The sequence below is a fragment of the Panthera uncia genome, chromosome E1 (genome assembly GCF_023721935.1).
Source record: "Panthera uncia isolate 11264 chromosome E1, Puncia_PCG_1.0, whole genome shotgun sequence".
NCBI classification, from domain to species: domain Eukaryota; kingdom Metazoa; phylum Chordata; class Mammalia; order Carnivora; family Felidae; genus Panthera; species Panthera uncia.
In genome coordinates, this window is record NC_064814.1 from 46533423 (window position 1) to 46552718 (window position 19296).

Sequence of the window (19296 nt, forward strand, 5' to 3'; positions counted from 1 at the left end):
GCAGCGATTTGTGTTTTCTAATCTCAGGGCCTTTGCATTGACTGCACCCTCTGCCTGTCCCTCCCTCAAGCACCCCCTCGACTCAGAGGTTTTCTTGGAGGGATCTCCCCAGACTGCCCCCCTGGCTAAATGGCCCCATCTTGCCCCCAACCCACTTTACTTTTTCCTTCGCACACTTGAAACTGTCTGAAATGATAAACCGTGGAGTTGTTCTCAACTCTTGTTTCTCTCACTTACCACGTCCGAGTCATCGGCACATCCTGCTGGCTACACCTGCAAAACACCCAAGACTCTGATCCCTTCTCGCACCCCCACCGCCCCCACCCGGGTCTGTGTCCCCATCATCACTCACCTGGACTAGTGCAGCAGCCGCCTCAGCTGTCTCCCTGCTCCTGCCCCCGGTCTGTTCTCCTGTTCTCGAGGCTGCCGGACGGATTCCACGAAGTCATGAGTCACCTCCTGCCCCTCCTCTGCCCACGACCCTCCTATGGCTCACAGCTCACAGAGATCTAAGAGGCTCTGCGGGACCTGTTCCTGTCACCTCCCTATTCTCACCTTCTCCCGCTTTGCCCACACTGCTCCGGCCACCCCAGCCTCCTCACTGTCCCTCAAACACACCACACCCACTCCTGCTTCAGAGCCTTTACGGCAGCTGTTCCCTCCGCCAAAACACTGTTCCCCCAGACGACCCAGGGCTGACTCCCTCTGCTCCTTCCTGTCTCTACCAAACACTCCCTCTGCCCCACCCTCTGCCACCCTACACATTAACTTGTTTTCCTTGTTTATTCTCTGTCTCCCCCTCTAGCCATTTCCACTAGGGCAGGGCTCTTTGTCTGGCTTGCTTGTGGGTGAGTCCCAGTATCAGAAACAGTGCCTGGGGCTCAGTAAACACGTGCTGAGTGGAATGGATGGATACATGGTTGAATGGACAGATGGACCGATAGGACGGCTGGGGACTAGATGGGTGGCTGCATGGCTGAGATGGCTGTGCAGGTGGATGAGTGGGTAGATGGACGGCTGGTGCTGAGGTTGCTACTCAGAGCGTTTTGTAGAGACGACCTCGCTTAGTCGTCCAACTACGTGTGAGGAGTGCTTTCTCATATCCCCACTTTATGGATGAGGAAACTGAGGCACAGAGACATTATTCAGGATCCGACTCTAGCAGCGTGCCTCCAAATGCCCGTCCCTCCACCATTTGCCTGAGTCAGGCCCCGAGAGTCGTCACAGCCTCACCTGTTCACCACCCTCCGTCCGCAGGCTGTCACGACCGGGCCGTCCTGCTGTATGAGTACGTGGGCAAGCGGATCGTGGACCTACAGCACACGGAGGTCCCCGACGCCTACCGCGGGCGCGGCATTGCCAAGCACCTCGCCAAGGTAGGGGGCGCGGAGGGTGAAGGGTGGGGAGAGGGAGCCGCCCCCGCGTTCAGCTAAACCATGGTTCCGGGGGCTGATCGGGGCCTGTGTCTTGGCTGACGTGTAGATGGGTGCCCCCCGCCCCGGCCAACAGGTTACAGCTGGGATTATGCAGGCGTCAGGCAGCATACTTTGCCTTCCCCCAGCTCCTCTGGGGCCCGGGTTTCTGTAGAGCTAAGCCTCCTGGCCACTGATGCCTGCCGTGCGTCAGGAGCTCACTGGCTGGGGCCCCAGCACCCGGCATATAGTCCATGGGCGCTCGGTAAATCCTTCCTGAACGAGTGGATAAATGAACGTTCGGGTACATTGGCTTGTGCCGCAACCCCCAACCCCAGCCCCTTCATCCAAAAGCCCCTCAGACCCCAGGCCGGCTGGAGAGCACGTTTGGGCTTCATGCGGGGAACTGCAGCCTGGAACGGAACGGCCTTCCGTTCGTTCTCCCGAGGGCCACTCCAGGCCCACGTTCCCTCCGCCCGTCCTTCGAACCTCCACCCCGACCTCGGGCCTCTGTTCCTCCTCCAGCCTCTGCCCTGGTTTAGGTGCTGACCGGGGCCAGCAGCTTGTGCCTGAGTATTTCAGACATGGCTGTCTTCTTCCTTTAAGTGGGACAAGCTGTGAGTTGGTGTGGGGGGGCTGTCCCGTGTTACTGAGGAGGAAACCCCGGGAGTTACCCACCTGGGTAGAGGGGAGGTGGGCCTCGGAGCGGGGTGCACCCCTCCCTCACGGCCTCGGCCAGCCATGGGACCTGCTGGAGGCCCCGTCCGGGACTCCCCTGAGCTGTGCCTGCCGAGGGCACCAAGTGTTCACCGTGTGGCCTCTGACGGGTACCTTGTTGGGCCTTCGGTTTCTTTTTCTGTGAAACGGGAGCAGAGACTGGCGTCTTGTCTCTTGAGGGTCTCAGGTAGTGAGTCCTGAGACGGGGTGTGGACGGTGAGATGCACCAAGGCCTGCTCGGGCACGTGGGGCTGGAGGGTCACGCTGGCCAACCTGGAAGCACGGGGTCCCTGGTAGGTGCTCAGTAAATGCTGCTCCCCTTTCATCAGACCAGCCGACCCCACCCGGGCTGTCTTCCACTTTGTTTCAGCAAACGTTTATTAAACACCAGCCGTGTGCAGCATCCTGCCAGGCACCAGAGGCAGGGCGTGCACCAGACAGGCCCTCGTTCTCCGTCTCGTGAGCTCGTTGGTGCACACAACCACAGCCACAGATGAAGGCCACACACTGGCACCCTCATCGCTTCCCCCACGATTGGCTTTGGGAGCCCTGTAAGAACTAAGCGTGACCTCTGCTGGGTGCGGGGGGCCCTGGGGCGCCCCTGACCCAGCCTGAGGGTAAGGTTCCAGAAGGAGGCATCAAATGAGTGGCCACGTGGAGATGAGGGAAAAGGCGCTGTAGGCGGCAGGTGCCTTGGGAGCACGGAGGCCCTGAGCTCAGCCGGGGCAAGTGCATTGGGTGACAGGTGTCCTGGTGGCTGGGGGGGAGGGGCGGGGAAGGAGGGGACGGGCCAGACCGGCCACGGGGAGGGGGTTCTCCTGCTCCGTGTCCCCCCGATGCCGTTCACGAGCGCAGAGCTGTGCCCGCGTGGCTGCCTGGGTAGAGACTCCCTCCCAGGGCGGTTTTGAGCGGGGCCTCTGGATCCAGTCCTGGCCTGTTCACTTCACTGCCGTGTGGCCTCGGGCAGCGTACCAAAGCTTTCTGCCTCGGTTGCCCCAACTGGAAGAGGAGGGTGGCGGCAGCACCTCCCACCTTCCGTTGCAGACCAGGCAGAGCCAGCTCCCGCCCTCGGGGTCGGGGTCGGGGTCGGGGAGCGGCCCGGGAAGCGCGGCGGCAGGGGTGTGGGCTCCGGGCACTGACCGCCTTTCTCTCCGCCCCGCCTGCCAGGCCGCTCTGGACTTCGTAGTGGAGGAGGACCTGCGGGCCCATCTCACGTGCTGGTACATCCAGAAGTACGTCAAGGAGAACCCCCTGCCGCAGTACCTGGAGCGCCTGCAGCCATAACCCCGGCCCCGCAGGGCGGGAGCCCTCCTTGCCAGACCTCTCCTCACGGCCTTCGCCCTGGCCCTCCGCGTGCTCTCAGGAAACCCGCCCCCGCCCCGGGGGACAGACTCAGAGTTATTTTTGTAAGGACACTCACCTGTGGCCCCTGGAGGCCGCTGGCCGAGGATGGGCAGTGGTCCAGCTACCCCGGTAAAGGGGAGGCCGGGCAGCCGAGGGTCCGGCCGCTCCCCCTCCTCAGACGCTGGCTGGCTTCTCAGAAGGCCACCCGGGCCGTTTGCGGGCAGGCCTGCGAGGGCCTGCCGCCAGGACCGGAGTGTGCTCAGGGGCGTCCCGTGGCCAGTCTGGCTCCCCCCTGCTGTTCCCAGCTCTGTGATTGGCAGTAGGGCCAATTTGGGGCCCCGTCTGCCACCACCTACGTCTGTGTCCTTTCTGCAGATGAGGAGGGTGTCCCCCCGAGTGGAGAGGTGCAATAAGAAACCTCGTGTGCCAACTTCCCGGGGGCGTAGCACCGAGCCACGGCTGCCACCAGCACTGCCCCTTCTCTTCCTCCAGCTCGTGTGCCCTGGCGCCGGGGGGCAGGCCAGGGTGAGGGGCGAGCCTCCTTCATGTGCAGAGCCCGGAATGGGTGCACACGTGAGCACACATGCACACGCACACACATGCACGCACACACACGCATATGCGCACACACACAGGACACTATGTGCAGGGCTGTGCGTCAGCGGAGGGAGCGCTGGGTGTTCTCTCCGTGGTACCTGTTCCCTTCACTCCTTGCCCCCTGGCCTGTCAGCTCTGCAGGAAATCGACACCCACCCGCTACCCGCCCCCACCCTCCGTTTGCCCCGTCTGCCTGGAGCCAGCTCCGGGTGTGGCCCGAGCAACCAAGCACTGGGAAGCCCCCCTTCACCAGCCCCTTGGCCACCCGCAGCGTGGGCTTTCTCAGAGATGACCCTTTGGAGCTCGAATGGGAGGGAGGCGAACTGTCCTCAAGGAACCGTCCTCAGCACCCAATGGGAAGAAACATTTCTGCAGAGGGATTTCCTTCATGGCCGCTGGATGTCAGAGCTGCTTTTCTCTTTCTTGGCAAGCTGGTGGCCGGGCACGTTCTGTGGCCTGGCTAGAATTCCGGGGTTCCTCCCAGACCAACTTTCCTGGCCTGGGAGGTGCACACCAGCACCCTTTGTTCTGCCGGCCTTGTGAGCTGGTTAGAGCTCGGGGTCCTGACCTGTGCCCTACTTCCCACAAGGTCAAATCCATGCCCGCTCCTCTGTGGGGCTGGAGGGCGACCCTGGGGTCAGAGTCCCTCTGGGGCTGAGATGTCAGTTAACAGCACATCTGGAGGGGTATCCTGTCCCCTTCGGGCCTCCGACTGGGGGAGGGTTTGGGGAGGTGTGTGTGTTCGGGGTACTGGTTGCCAGGTGACCCCTCCCTTTTCTGTGACTCGCCATGGCATCCACTGGCCTGCGGTCGGCCCTTTCCGCTCACCTCTTCGCTTCCAGTCTCTGCACCAAGCTCACCGCTACCACCGCAGCAGCTCAGGGGCCACCTCAGACATTTGCACAGACACCTTCTCACCCAGTGGCAGGAACGTCTAGATCAGCAGGTGCACAGAGGCCCGACAGCCTGCCCACTGGGGGTCCCTGAGCCCCAGAGAGGCACTGCCCTTAGCATCCCCCACCCACTCCACGTGCCAGCCCCCAACCCCACTCCGGCCTCCAAGGATTCCCCGAGGGCTGAGGACACCCCTCACTTTCCCACCGTGCTCCTCAGCTCTGTTTGCGAAGGGCTACCGCGAGGAGTCAGAGAATCGCCTAGGCCTCCGCTGGGCTGGGAGTCCCTGGACAGGAAGAACCCAGCAGGAAGTAGGCTCGGCTGCCGAGTCCCCTCCGAGGCTGGGGGTATCGCATCCCTGGTGCGGTCTGAGGAAAGAGCAGGCTGTAGGCCCAAGGATGGACAGATGGGCCAGTCCAGGAGCCGGGCCTTCTCCCTCTGACTCCTGAGGCAATGCGGTTGGGGGTCCCCTCCCACTCCCCACCCACACATGCCTTCCCAAGGTCAAGCACAGACTCAGTCGTGAAAACTCCTCCCCAGTAGCTCAGCAAGCTGGTGCTGCTTCCCTCCCTGGTCTGCAGGGTGATGTGGGTACCAGGAGGGTACTTGGCCCCAGGGTCCCCCCGGCCCATCCACGGGAGGGTGCCCTGCAGCAGTGGCACACGGGACCCCAGGGCCTACAGGAGCAGAGAGCCAGGTGGCATCAGGAGGGAGCAGCCCTGTTCCAGTCCCCAGTGTGTCCCAGCCCGAACCTGTGTTCTTACAGCAGGTGACGTGCCACACTGGCCAGCACACACACAAAACACTTAGTACTTGAACCAGGGGAAATGCAGGGTCTCGGGGGCCGTGTACAGCCCTGGGCCCAGGAACAGCTCGTCCCCAGTTCCTGCTGGAGCAACCTGGAGCCTCCTCAACTCCGGCTGCCTTAAAGGACCATTGCCCCCCCTACGGGGCCCTCAGCCTTCAGCGGAGTCTCAAAGCAACAGCCTGCTCTCTGAGGCTGGGACCCCGCGGTCTGCAGCAGACGCGGGCCCTGGAGCCCCCGGCCCACCTCCACCGGCCTGCCCCGGTGCTACTCAGTCTGTTCCAGCGTCACCCCCACCCATCCGGGGAGTTCCAGGAGGCGGGTCACGCGGGCCGGTCCTTGCACCACCCTGCAGGGGCAGGGGGACGCTTAGGGATCCCACCCGGGCCCCCCTTCCAGCAGATCTCCCCCAAAGGCCCCGCGCTGTCCTGCCGTGTCTCGCTTTGTGGGTTTTTCTTGCCCAGTCAAAATAGGGGGTAACTCATGTGCCTTTCCTACTCAGGACCTGTTCCGTGTGGTGTCTGGGCCAAGGCTGGTCTCCAGACCTGCTCCCTTTTGTTATTTTTCAAGCTCCTGAACAGATTGCATGGCATACATTTCAATAAAAGGTGTGATGTGGCGTGCGGGCCCCAGGACTGCTAGATGCGACAGCGTGGGTGCTCACAGGCCAGGGTGAGGGGCGGCATCTTGCGCCTTCCCCACAGCAGTCTGATCCCTGGCCCCCTTCTACCTGTTCGATTCGGGAGCCATGGGGTGTGAGGAAGGAAGGGAGAGCAGGCCAGGCAGGCGGTCTCCATTCTGTCCCTGGTCCCTGGCGTTCAGCCGCTTATTTAATGAGCAGCAAACCCCCCATTTTCAGGTAAGGAGCTCGCGACAGGCACCAGGGCTTGGCTAAGGTCTCCCGGCCAGACACCGGTGGTGTCGGGATCCGGGGACTTTGTCATCCTTTCCCGTGCCGCAGCTCCCACCTCCTGAGGCCACGGCCGTGCTCTCAACACGGCCAGCAGGGCGGCTGGACGGGGGTTACCAGGAAAAGGCTGTGAGGTCCCGTCACCTCACGTCAGCTACTGCTCTTAGGCATGGCCCTCTCCCCGCCAAAGAGCCTTGTCAGGAAATCCTCGTCCAGTGGTACGGGCCTCTGGGGTAAGCCGGGCACTGTGCCCGAGGACTGTGTGGCCCCGTCGTGTGTGTGTCCCGCTCCCTACCCACGACGCCACTGCCCGGGGAGGGCGGGACCCTCGAGTGGGAAGTTTTTCTCCTAGTCCTCACTCGGAATTACGGTGCTAGTCCGAACAAAACGGGAAGGCACCACGATCACCAGGCCCTTCAGAGTTTCCGTCCGGCTTCGTCGTCACAGCCGTGCCGTGAGATCCCGGTTCTTAGGCCTGTTTTACGGATGAGGAAACTGAGGCTCAGAAGGGGGGAGTCACTAGGCTGCAGCCCACATAGCTAGAGAGCAGGGGAACCAGGATCCACACCTAGCTCCTGCCCTCCTTATGCTGCTGTGCTTGTGTGTCGTGAGATCTTACTTTAGGTGACAAATGGTAACCGAGGGCAATACACAGATAACTCTTCTGGCAGCTTCTCTGCTCGTTTGGAAGGCTGAGGATGGTTCCGTGCTGAGCTACGAGGGGCATCACTAATCGGGGGGCCCAGCGGGCGTGAGAAGACATCACGTGCAGCTGGGGCATGACGTTCAAGCATTCGCTCACATTGTCCCTTCCTCAGTTCAGGATTCTCTAATTTGCTCCAGTCCAGCCAAGTGTCCCTTGTGCTATTCTCAGGGCCCCGCTCCTTCCGAGTCAGCACCGTAAAGTGCACGTCAGAGTCTGGCGAGGCTGTGAACGCGACAGACTTGTCACCACAACCAGCGAGATCCCATCCGGGGTTCTGTTTGCAGTCGTATCCGGCCGACAGCTACACGATATCAAAGACGGGCTTTTCTGGCCTCGGACGCTTTGTGGTTTGGTACCTGCGCCTCAAGCCGAGCCCTGGGTTTTCCTCCCTCTGACTCCAGCGCAGCCCCCGCTGCCAGACCATACCAGAGCATCTGCGCCTGTGGTCCCCATCATGGTGACTGGGGACAGCAGCCAGGGGGGCTCCAGGCCCCGCCTTCCGGCAGCGAGGTCATGCCTGCGCTCCAGCGCAGCCGGGGCCCGGCTCCCCGATCCTCGGAGGCCGTAGCCCGTCCCAAGAACAACAGCGGTCAGTGGAGAGTCAGCAAAACTGACTCTAGGTGCTTCAGACAGAGGGGATTTCGTGCGGGGACTGGTTACCAAACCATAGGAAGGATGAGAGGAGCCAGCGTGAGAAGATGACCCAGTGACCCGAAGAGTAGCAAGCGTGGGAAGCTACCGGTGGGAGCCGGTGACGGAGTGTCGCCGCAAGCTGCGATCACTGGGCCCCTGGAAGGGCTTCGCTGCCCAAACAAAACCCCGGAGTACAGGCCCGCAGGTCCCTGCTGCCACCGCCGCTAAAAACACCCCCCACGTCCAGAAACTCCTTCACTGCCTTCTAGTCTCCTGCCAGCGCCTCCCTGGGGCAGAAATGACCGGGCAGCCCAATGCTAAGGGCTCTGGGAAGTGGGGCTTGCAGGCGTGTCCTCCCTGCGTGATCCAGGGGAGGAAGGGACGTGGATGCACGCAGACAAGTAGCCGGGATAAAATATTCTTGCCAGCTCGGGGCGGGGCACCTGCCATCACGCCAGGCCATCTAGACGCCAAGGGCTGAAGGCGGCATGATCGAGAATGACAGGTCCCAATGCCAAGCCGACGCAGAAAGGCTGTTGGAATGGCCACTCCCATGCGGAGGCCCTCAGTCCTCACGACGGTGGCGCCCCAGGGGCTGGCGTGTCATGAGCCTGTAGGAGGTGAAGGGGGACGCTGGCAGGCCGCGAATCAGGGAGTTGGATGGGAGACCTGGGGGTTGAGGGCCGGCAACCTCCTGGATCAGGGAGAGGCTGGAAGGCGGGAGGTCACGGGAGGATCCTTCAAGAGGCTTCTTTCTACAGACTGTCCAGATGTGAGAGGCACTCCACGATGAAGTCACACGTCAGATGTGGGAAGATGCCGAGACAGGACAGGAATAAGCCTCTCCGTGGTCGTTCTGGAATCTAGAATAAAAAGAGTCGGGGAATAAGAATTCACTGGTGTTTCATCTGCTAAGACAAAACGGCCAACTAAAGATAAGAGCCACTTGCCCTCGTTGAAATTTCCCAAGACGCCCGTGAAGGGACAGTCCTCCTTTTCCACGTGGAGACCCCACAGTTCAGAATGCCAGTCCCATTCCCACGTGGAGTAGCTGTTATGTGTCCCCTGAGGACATAAGGGTGAGCAAGGCAGATGGGGCTCCATCTTCAGGGGACCCACAGTGCGTGGCGGGGGTCAAAAGCACACCCCCAGCCAGAAGACTCCGTGACAAGGCTGCCGGCATACACAGGCGAGGCACCCACCCCACGCAGAGGGCCCTGGAAGGCTCTCTTGAAGAAGGAATATCTAGCTTGAAAGCTAAAAGAGGTGGGCTTTGTGAAGGGATCAGCGCACAGGCCCCACACGACATGGTCCCCACGGCCTCTGACCTCATCCCCCCCACTCTGTAAGCCACACGGGCTCCCCCGCCACCACTGTTCCTCATGCCTGCGAAGTCACTCCCACCTCAGGGCCTTTGCACATGCTGTTCCGTGTGCACGGAATGCTCTTCCCCCAGACATCCTCAGGTGTCCCTCCCTTGCCTCCTTCAGGTCTGTGCCCAACCGTCACCTTTTCAGTGAGGCCTCCTTTCCCAGAGCCTACCCTGCCTTTCATGTTGCTACCTACCCATCCTGACTCCCTTACCCCTTCTCCACTTTTCCCGGTCATCGCTCACCTCTTACATTGCATACATACCCGCTTTGTTTGGGATTGTTTGTTACTTTCTGTCTGCATCTCGCTGCAAAATACAAGCCCCGCGAAGACAGTATTGTTTGTTTTCCATGTTGCTCGTTTTGATATGCTCGTTTGGAGATCAGATCAGTGCCTGGCACAGGTTTAAGGCTCAACGATACTTGCTGGATGGTCGGATGGATGGATGGCTGGATGGACAGATGGGCAGACAGATGGAACAGTCGGGAGAGAAAGCTCTGAGTAGACCAAACAGCATGAGCAAAGGCCCAACAGCGAGGTGGCTTAGGGCATCTTTTGAAGTTGCCGGAAGTGAGGGAGTGAGGAAAGGAGCCTGGGGAGGTGGGCGGGCCAGATGACGGAGAGCCTTGAGGTGTGGTGGAGGCTGCTGGCAACTGAATCTGTCTCCACTCACAGACACACAGCTGCTGCACCTACCGGCCTCCGTGTGGCTGGCGTGTCCCTGGGCCTGAGTCCTGGCCAATGGAACATGTGTGGAAACGAGCTGGGCTCCTCCCAGGCTCTGTCCTTCTCATTCCACTGCTGGATGCAGTCGATGGCAAGGCTTTGGGGACGGTGAATCCACTCGTAAAGACCACAGGTCCCTGAACTGCTGCATGGAGACGAGGCCCCTGCCAAAACAAAACTCTTAACTGGGCTTGGGCCAAGCTGCATTTGGGGGCGTGTTTGTTATACCAAATAGTGCGCCAAAGGCGTCTTCAAGTAGGGCGCCCCCAGGATCTACAGCCGGGAATTCGTAGCACGGGCTCAGTGGTCAGGCAGCGGGGACATATTACTGCAGAGTGGGAAGCTGAGGACTCATGTTCTGCAGGGGCCAAATGTTTGTGAACACCGTCCCCTGCGGCGCGGTGCCTTGGGGGGCAGACCGGGCACCCACCCTGTGGCTCCGGGGCGGGGGGGGGGGGGGTGTCCGGTGAAACAAGCTGGATACCCATGCATGTGGCTTTTTCCTTCAGCTCGAGGCGAGACGTGAGGGATACAGGTCTGCAGCCAGAAGAAAGGTGGGTGAAAGCGTCGGAGGCCTTGCAGTTGGAAAAGGCACCTGCTACCGGCCCCAAATAGCAGGGAATAAAACCGAAAACGTTTGAGCCAACAACCTTCTCGGTTCTGTGGGCAAAGGCCTCGGCCGCAGGCCAAGCTCAGGGGAAGTGTTGACTTGGCCTGCTCGCTAATTGTCTGAGAGGCTCGGGAGGTGAAGCATCAGTAAACTGAGACAGAGACAGACGAGTGATTAGAGAGCAAAGCAAAGAAGCCTCCAGAAAGCTATGTTAAAAAGAGAACCTCAGGTGTAGTCCCCTGGAACTTCCTGAAAGGAGAGCTCCCTACATTTTGGAGGAAATCGCTCTTGCCAAAGAAGCCACGAGCCTGCGGTTTGACCCCCGAGCCACGCCTGTGTGGGCAGGCTGCACAAAGTGTACAGACTCCTCCTCGGAGAAAACGGGCCTGGGAGGGTCCTCCCAGAGAGCAGAGCCGGGGCGGGGGGACCCCCGATGCCTGCTCCCTGGATCCCACCGTCGCTGGCCTGGTGCTGCCGCGTGCTCTCCCTTGTTCTGATGAGTTTTACCCACATTCATCCCGTCCCTGTCCCACATCTCATTCTGGTTCAGAGCAGGTAGTAACTTGGCTCTTACTTCTAGATCCCGGGCTGCCGCAGGTGGAGAACACGGTGCATCCCTAAGAGATAGGAGGCCTCGAGCGGAAACGGGGTGTGGCGTGAGGGTGTGCCCCTGGTGGAGGGTGGTGCGAGCCGAGAAGGGGGACGCTACCTCTGGGTCGCCAGAGGGCAGATTGTTGCGGGGACTCAGTAATTCACCAAAACTCCATTTCCTACCCTTCCTGGACAGACTGCACTTCCCGGCCTCCTAGGTGGTTAATGGCAGAAGTGGACGGAGGCTTTCAGAAGGTGGGGCTTCCCCCCCCCCGCCCCGCCCCACCTTCCCCTTCAGGAAGCAGCTGGCTGCGGGGAGGGAGAACCCAGCTTGTACATCTGATCTCTGAGGCATTGTGCAGTCTCTCTGTTAGACTAACAGAGAGGCCCGGTCCGGTCAGGCATTTCGATTTGTTGCTGAGGCTTATGGGGAGTCATCGAAAGGTTGTAAGCAGGGAAGCGTCATGTTCATTTTTATCTTATGTTATTTTTAATGTTTATTTATTTTTTAGACAGAGATAGAGCGTGAGCGGGGAGGGGAAGAGAGAGGGAGACACAGAACCCGAAGCAGGCTCCAGGCTCTGAGCTGTCAGCATAGAGCCCGACGCGGGGCTCGAACCCACGAACTGTGAGATCAGGACGTGAGCCGAAGTCAGAGGCTTCACCGACTGAGCCACCCAGGCGCCCCAGCCATGTTCATATTTATTTTAAAGGAATCTTGGCGGCTGCAGTGTGGAGAAAGGATTGCAAGGTGAAGGCTGTGGGTAGGAAGGCAGCTTAGGAGGGCAGGACAGAACCTAGGCCACAACAGGGGCGGTAAGACAGAGAAACTAGTGGGTTTGGAGTGTTTCCGTCACCTGTCCCAGAATCCCACAGCTGACGAGTGGCAGGGTAGGGATTCAAAATGGAGTCTGTCTGGGCGGAAGAGGGCCCCATGTGGTGTGTGTGTGTGTGTATGTGTGTGTGTACACATGGCCCCCAGATTCCATCTGCACTACAGCCAGCCTAGGCCGGAGCCCAGCATCCCTTGCCTGACCATATGGTCTCCCAGCCAGAAAGATCTTTCTAAGACCTCAGTCAGATCACGTCTCTGTCCTGCTCCAAACACTCCACTGCCCTCCCGCTGCGCGAAGGGTACCATCCGAGGGACCCGAAGCAGCCCCTGCTCCCCCCGTGTCCCTCACGTTCCTCCCACTTCAGCCACACTGACCTTGTTTCAGTTCTTCAGATCCTTCGAGTCTGTCCTTGCCTCAGGGCCTTTGTACTTCTGTCCCCTCTACCTGAAAGCTTCTTCCTCCACACATCACCATAATTTAATCTTGTCATTTAGATCTGTTGTCATTAGACAGGTGTTCAGCTGTTAGGAAAACCCAACTCACAGGGGCATTTCCTTTGTCTTATGTATTAGAAAGTCTGGAGAAGGAAGGTCCGGGGCTTGTGCGGTGGTGCTGTGAGGTTACTGAAGGCCCAGGCTCTTCATCGTCTACATCCCCTTTCTATGTTGACTTTTGCCCTCCTGATTGTTGCTTCCTGGCCACAAAATGGCTCCCGTACCTGCAGGCATCACAGCCATATTCTAGGCAAGAGGAAAGGTGGATGCTGCCCTTCCTGACCTCGCCATCTAATGGTGCCTCCCTGGGCACCCTTCCACCTCATTTTCCCCATCTTATTCTGATCCTGCACCACTACTTGGAGTTTTCTTCCTTGCGTCCTTGCTTGTTGACCAACTCTTGCCACTGAAATAAAAGCTCCCAAAGAGCAGGACTGCACCCACCTTGTGCATTGCCAGCCCCCCCCCCGCCCCCCGCTGCCACACAGTCTTTGGAGCGTAGGAATGTTTGTCAAATGAGCGAACAGTTAAGTCCCCTCTAGGGGCCAGAGTCAGGACGCAAACCCAGGTCTCCCACTTCACGGGCTCGGACATTTCACGGAGTGTCTCTGGGACCCTCTCTGTGAGGAATCCAGGCAGCCCAGTCTATTTGCAGGTCCAGGCATATGAACAAGGAGCCTGTGTTTTCAGGCCTGGATAGAGAGAGAGAGAGAGAGAGAGAGAGAGAAATCCTCCCCTGCCCCCCACTGGGATTTGGGGAGTGCTCCTTACTTAGTGTGAGGCTGTATTTCCTCAAAGGCTGGCTGGCCAGCAAGGTGGTCCTGGGTCGTACGGAGCCCAGAGTTAAATGGCAACATCTCACCTAGGGGGCAAGTGCCCCCCTTTCTGAGGGAGCTTTAGGGGAGTGACAATATCTAACTAGAATCTAATAACCTTTTTTTGTTGTTTTTATTGTATTTATTTTTGTAAGGTCCTGCATATGATACAGACATTACATTTGGATAGTCACATAGAGTTTCCCATTTAAATAAATATATTTCAGTGCTCAAAGAGTGAACCCATCAAGGAGCACTAGTGTGGGTGGACTAAGGGTCTGGCACAAATGCCGATCATCACTTCAACCTGCTTCCAGAACATTTTCATCCCACTGTTTTAATGGCCAAATAATACTCCATCGTGTGGGTTTATCCATTCATCCGTGGGTAGTTCCATCGTTTGGTGACTGTGAATAGTGCTGGCGAGAGCACGGGTGCCCTTTAGACAGCTTCGCGCGCAGCCATCCACCAGCCCACAGCAGCCCAACCCACGGGACCCAGGGCAAGTGTCGTCACCCCACACGTCCTTGTCCCGAATCAATATTCCTTTGGATCTCCAACTTCTTTTAGGCTGGATGTTGGCAACGGTCACCGCAGGGCACAGAGACTTGCTACATACGGTGGCCTCAGTCCAAACTAGGCAACAGTGTGTTTCTGGGCAGAGTTGTGTCACCCCAAAATTCATATGTTGAAGTCCGGGACCTCAGAATGGGGCTGTATTTGGAGATAGTCCTCAAAGAGGCAAGTGAGGTGAAATGAGGTCACATGGGTGGTCCTGACCCGATCTGACTGGCTACTTCAGAAGAAGAGAAAATCTGGACCCACAAGGAGACACTAGGAGAGTGTGTGTGTGTGTGTGTGTGTGTGTGTGCACGTGCACAGGGGGTCATGTGAGGACCGGTCTGTCGTACTTTGTTGTGGCAGCCCTAGTGAATGAATACACAGTATGTTTCAATGTCCTGGGAATATATCCTGAATCCCCTCCCTTCCCCTGCCATCCCCCAGCCCCAGTCTGGCTGTGAAATCAACATGCGAACGGATGTCTCACCTACCTCACGCTCCCGAGCGAGGCGCAGGCCATACGATGCACTGCAAAAAGGCACCATTATTAGCAAACCATCTTGGCCCAGTTTGCCTATTTCCTCCTCATATCGACACGGGAACGTTCCCATAGGGGCGCCCGGGTGGCCCAGTTGGTTCAGCGTCTGACTCTTGGTTTCAGCTCAGGTCAGGATTACATGGTTCACGGGATCAAGCCCCACACCGGCCTCTGCAGTGACAGCACAGAGCCTGCTTGGGATTCTCTCTCTCTTTCCCTCCCCCCTCCCCCGCTCACATGTGCGCTCACTCTCTCTAAATGAATTAACGAACTTAAAAAACCAACACTGGAATGTCACCCGTTTGCGTCACCCTTCGGTATCCTTGCCCCATCTGCCCCAGCCCTGACCTAGGGCTGATGGAAGGCAGCGGCCTCATCCATTTATTCCTCTGTCTCCAGGGCTTTTTCACAACCTGGCACAGAGCAGGTGCTCAGCAAGGATTAGGTGACAAATGAGCGAGTGACATACCTCCCATGGATCATCACAACCGCTAAGTAGGCTCACCGCTCATGCTGACCGCTATCAATCTCCACCAAGAAGATAAATTAGGAGCGATCTGTGCCTTTCCCAGACTCGCTGCGTGAAGCTGTGGCAACTGTTTTATCTTAACGGGCGTGAACAGCATGTGCCGGGGGTTCCCAAAGAGTGCGGTTTCTGCACACACACCAGGGCCTTTTCTGCATCCGAGGTGGCCTGCCGATGGGTGGGATGACGGAGGCTCCCCAGGAACATCCTGGAAGGACACTGGCCAGCTGCAGTTGGGCTAACGACTGGGCTTTTGCAGCAGGGAGCACAGGTAGGCCCGCTTTTGTCTCACCAAGTGGAGAGCTGTGCCAAAAGGAGTTTAGGAAGGGGCTGTTCCAGCTGCCTACTGCTGCGTAACCAGCCACTTCACGGAGGCACAGAGCAGCAGCCATTTGATCCTGCTCACGCAGTCTGTGGGTCAGGAATCCAGACAGGGCACAGCAGGGAGGGCTTATCTCTGTCCCTCCACGTCTGGGGCCTCCATGGGGGCGGCGTGAAGAGGGTGCCGGTGACGCTTCGGGAAAACAGCCCCCGCTGGTGGGAGCGGAGGGCGGTCGGGCCGTATTTATCACAGTGACAAGCGCCCACAGCCTTTGACCCAGCAAGTTCCCTTTCGGAAATGATCCCACAGGAAGACATGCGCACGGGCACTAGGAAGTTGTGCAAGCGCGCGCACCGCAGCCCTCTCGGAAACGGTGAAAGACTCCGGGAGGCTGGCTAGGAAAAGCATGGTTCTGGTAAAACAAAGTGGTGTGTGCTGAGAGTGACCTCCAAGATTCGGTGGAGAGAGAAACGCGAGTCCCGGAGCTGTGTGCGTGGCACGCACCCTGTGGGTCAAAGAAAACTGTTTTGAATAGACGTATACCCTTGCCCCGGTCTGGACGATCCGTAGACACAGAAGACAGGGACCAGCGATAGCTTTAGGAGGAGTCAAGGATGAGGCAATGAGAAGACAGGATACGAGAAACTTATTTTCGCCGCACATTGCTTTGCAATTTGAATTCGATGGGTGAATACATCACCCATTCGGAATTAAAATTCTATTTTAAACATGCTCATTTTTGATGCCTCACATCAGAAGTTCAGACCTTCACGTTAAAATATTATACTAAAGGTGTTTATATAAAGGTGTTTAGTATAATATATTATACCAAAGGTGTTTCTGTTTGCCTTTCCCGCATGCCTACTACGTGCTATGAAGCATCCGTGCAGTAACTTGTTGAACACATACTTGTTTCCCTCCTCGTACAGAAGTGTGCAGTGGCTGGTGTGGGAATGGCGTCTGTGGTTCCCATCCTGCACTTGCCTGTTTAGGCTCTTCTTCGCAGCCAGGACCGGGAGCCTGCAAACCTCATTTCCCAGATGCCCTGGTCAGGTGACCCTGCCTCCAGGAGGCACCAGCAGGGCTTCAGAAGACAGGAGGGAGGGAGGAGCCATCCCAGCCCAGGATTCTGGCGGCCCCTCAGGCCCTGGTGGTGACAGCAGCTGTGTGACAGTAGCACCCCTGAGGGTGTGGCTCTCAATTCCTGCTCAAGCAAGCAGGAATCACAGTTCTGGGAAATGTTATTTCTCCTTTTGCTCCTCTGGTCTTAGGGGCCACAGCCGCTCCCTCCAGTTACTAATCTGTGCGTGTCCTCATTGTTCCCTGGCTCCTCCTGCCCTCCCAACACCCCTGTAAACAATGCCCTGTATTACATTTCTTCTGCCTGAAATACCTAGGGTGGCTTTCCCCACCCCCTAACTAGACACTAACACACAGGTAAAATTACGCCCATTTTACAGATGAGAACACTGAAATTCAGACAGAGGAAGTGACTTAACCAAAGGCAAACCCAGCACCTCTCCTCCCTCACCATGCTCCGGGTATCCTCATCTCATTTCTGGGACACATCAAGCTTGCTCACACTCCAGAGCCTTCACACCTCTTCTCTTGTGCAGAACATTCTGTCGCTAGTTCTACATGTGCACACGGTTTCTCTTCATTCAGGTCCTGTGCAAACGTCACCTCTTGAGAGAGAGCTCCTGTAGCCACCCACAATCCCCAAGCCACTCTACATCACCCTGCTTGATTTCTTCTTAGAAATTCTCTGAAAATATTTACTCACACTGGAAAGCCCATGAGACCAGGAACGGTGCTTACCTTACTAAATGCTGTCTCTGGTGCCTGAGAGTACCCGGCACTGAATGTGCACTCAATACTTGTTGGCTCTAAAAATGAATGAGTGAAAAGGGTGCACGAGAAGTGCCATTATTTTTGAGCACCAGCGAGGCCCCGCCTTTCCCACCGGCTGGTTGTCTGCTAGCAGTTCAGGGGTCTCTTCAGGAGGCTCCACTGCGCGGGAGGCCACAGGAATTTCAATTCCCACCATTCAGGATGTACCCTCAGTAACTGGGTGCTCAGTTGCTACAAGCTGAGTGAACCAGCCTCCCTATGAACCTTCCCGAAGGTGTCTGTGCACTATCAGTGATCAAGAGGCAACATTCTGGGGGTGAGGGCAGGATCTCAGCTCAAGTCAGCAGATTGGAAGCAGATGGCCTGCCAGGAGTTAAGTGCAAGAGCCAGGGAGATGGGAAGATCATGCTAGGTCCACAGCTGTTGGAGCACTTAACATTTCCTCTGTGCTTTAGACGCTGGCCTGGGACCGGTCCTCGTTGACGAAGGTGGCGTTTCCAGAGCTTTTCCTGAGAGGCGCCATAGCATGGTGTGATCTCTGCAATCAGACAGCTTGGGTTCAATTCCTGGCACCATTCTTGACCCGGCAGGCAGGGTGACCTTGGAAAGTCACTTGGGCGGTTCCCTCATTTGCACAATGAGAATGCTGATAACACTTTCACAAGGCTGTTGTGAAGATGAGAAGAGTTAAATCACTCACCATGTGACACTTGGAACACATAACACTTTGAACAGGGCTGGGCACACATAGCCATCAGCTGTTCTTGTCACCTTATCTAACATTTATGGATAAGTTCCACACACGTATCATCCTATATCGTGTCCATAGCAGTCGTGTGAGGAGAGCTGCTAATATCACCGCTGCCTGGCCAACAAGGAAGCTGTGAGAAGCAGGTTATAGAAGCAGCCCCGGATCCAGAATGGGGAGCCATGCTTCAAACCCAGCTGTTCTAGAATCCCCAGAAACCCTCTTAATCACCACACCGGGCTGGAGAAAACGGGCCTATCTGTATAACTGCTCAGAGGTCTCCAGCAGCGTGTTACACATCGGGACTCTGAGGCAAGGTTGTGTGACCCAACGAGAAGAGCAGATAGTTCTGAGGGACCAGACTCAAGTCTAAAGGATAGTTGGCGGGGGGAACGGACAAAGGATTGTTGGCTGGGAGAGAAAGACTTTTAGGGAAAACATGAAACAACTAGGGACCTACAAATGTTCTGAATTCGCCAGCCTGGCAAGTTCCAGGCAAGGAGAGGCAGTTGAACCTGGTCAGTTAGACAACCTCCAAACCACGAAGGGGCTTCCAGATTGTGCTAAGGAGCTTGAATTTCATCGCATAGGTGATGAGGGACTGTGAGAGGATTTCAAGCATTTAAATCTACCGCAGAATGTGAGCTGGAAGGAAATACTGATGAATCCTCAGTGGTAAAAGTGCCTTCTACACCTGCCAACCCCCTTCCCAGGCTTGCTGAGCTCCGCCAGAGTTGGATGCTGGGAGCGCTGTGCTTCTTCCTGTCTCTGAATCTGGACATTTTGACATATTAAGAGGTGCTCAAGTATTTATGGAGCCCCTAATGTGTCTGGCAACGTTGTCTGTGGAAAGCAGGAGAGGGACTATAAGTTCAAACACTGCAAAGGTTCCGCCCAAATAGCCCAAAGGTTCACGGGAGCCGCATCTAGGAATCCGTGGTTTCCATTTAGTCTCTCCTGACTTTACAGCAGCCTCCAGGCAGGGAAATGCCAGGTCCTGTGCAGGGATCCCGTCGGGGGCGGCGGGGGTGTTGCCCCCCATATACCTTCAAAGACACGGAAATATGCGATTATGCTCACGTCCCCGCACCAAGACACGAGTGGGAGGCGTGGTGGAGACCAAAGGGCCTAAGTTGGCCCACCTAAAATCGGCTTTTCTCTCTACGGGACCATGTTTCTTTCATAGCAATGATCGCGTGTTGTAGTTCTTCCTCTTCTCTGCTTTGAGATTCTCAATTCCAACAGTCTGCAAGCAGGGACTTTCGTGGCAGCAGGGACCGCGTCCGTCC

At 57.5% G+C, this 19296-nt stretch overlaps 1 protein-coding gene across 1 annotated transcript; it reads left to right on the plus strand.

Annotated features, from left to right (window-relative positions):
* Window positions 1-252: 252 nt before the first annotated feature.
* NATD1 (N-acetyltransferase domain containing 1) lies at window positions 253-6388 on the plus strand. Its single transcript, XM_049636847.1, has 2 exons — window positions 253-1376; window positions 3297-6388. Exons 1-2 carry the CDS (start codon window positions 1113-1115, stop codon window positions 3411-3413), a joined length of 381 nt encoding a protein of 126 aa, XP_049492804.1. The 5' UTR covers window positions 253-1112; the 3' UTR covers window positions 3414-6388.
* The last annotated feature ends 12908 nt before the right edge of the window (window positions 6389-19296 follow it).

Excerpts from the sequence above, each read along its gene's own strand:
- NATD1 (XM_049636847.1), top strand. The coding sequence starts at position 1,113 with ATGGATGAGGAAACTGAGGCACAGAGACATTATTCAGGATCCGACTCT. Across the intron at positions 1,377-3,296 it reads TTGCCAAGCACCTCGCCAAG|GCCGCTCTGGACTTCGTAGT; the intron begins GTAGGGGGCGCG and ends CCCGCCTGCCAG.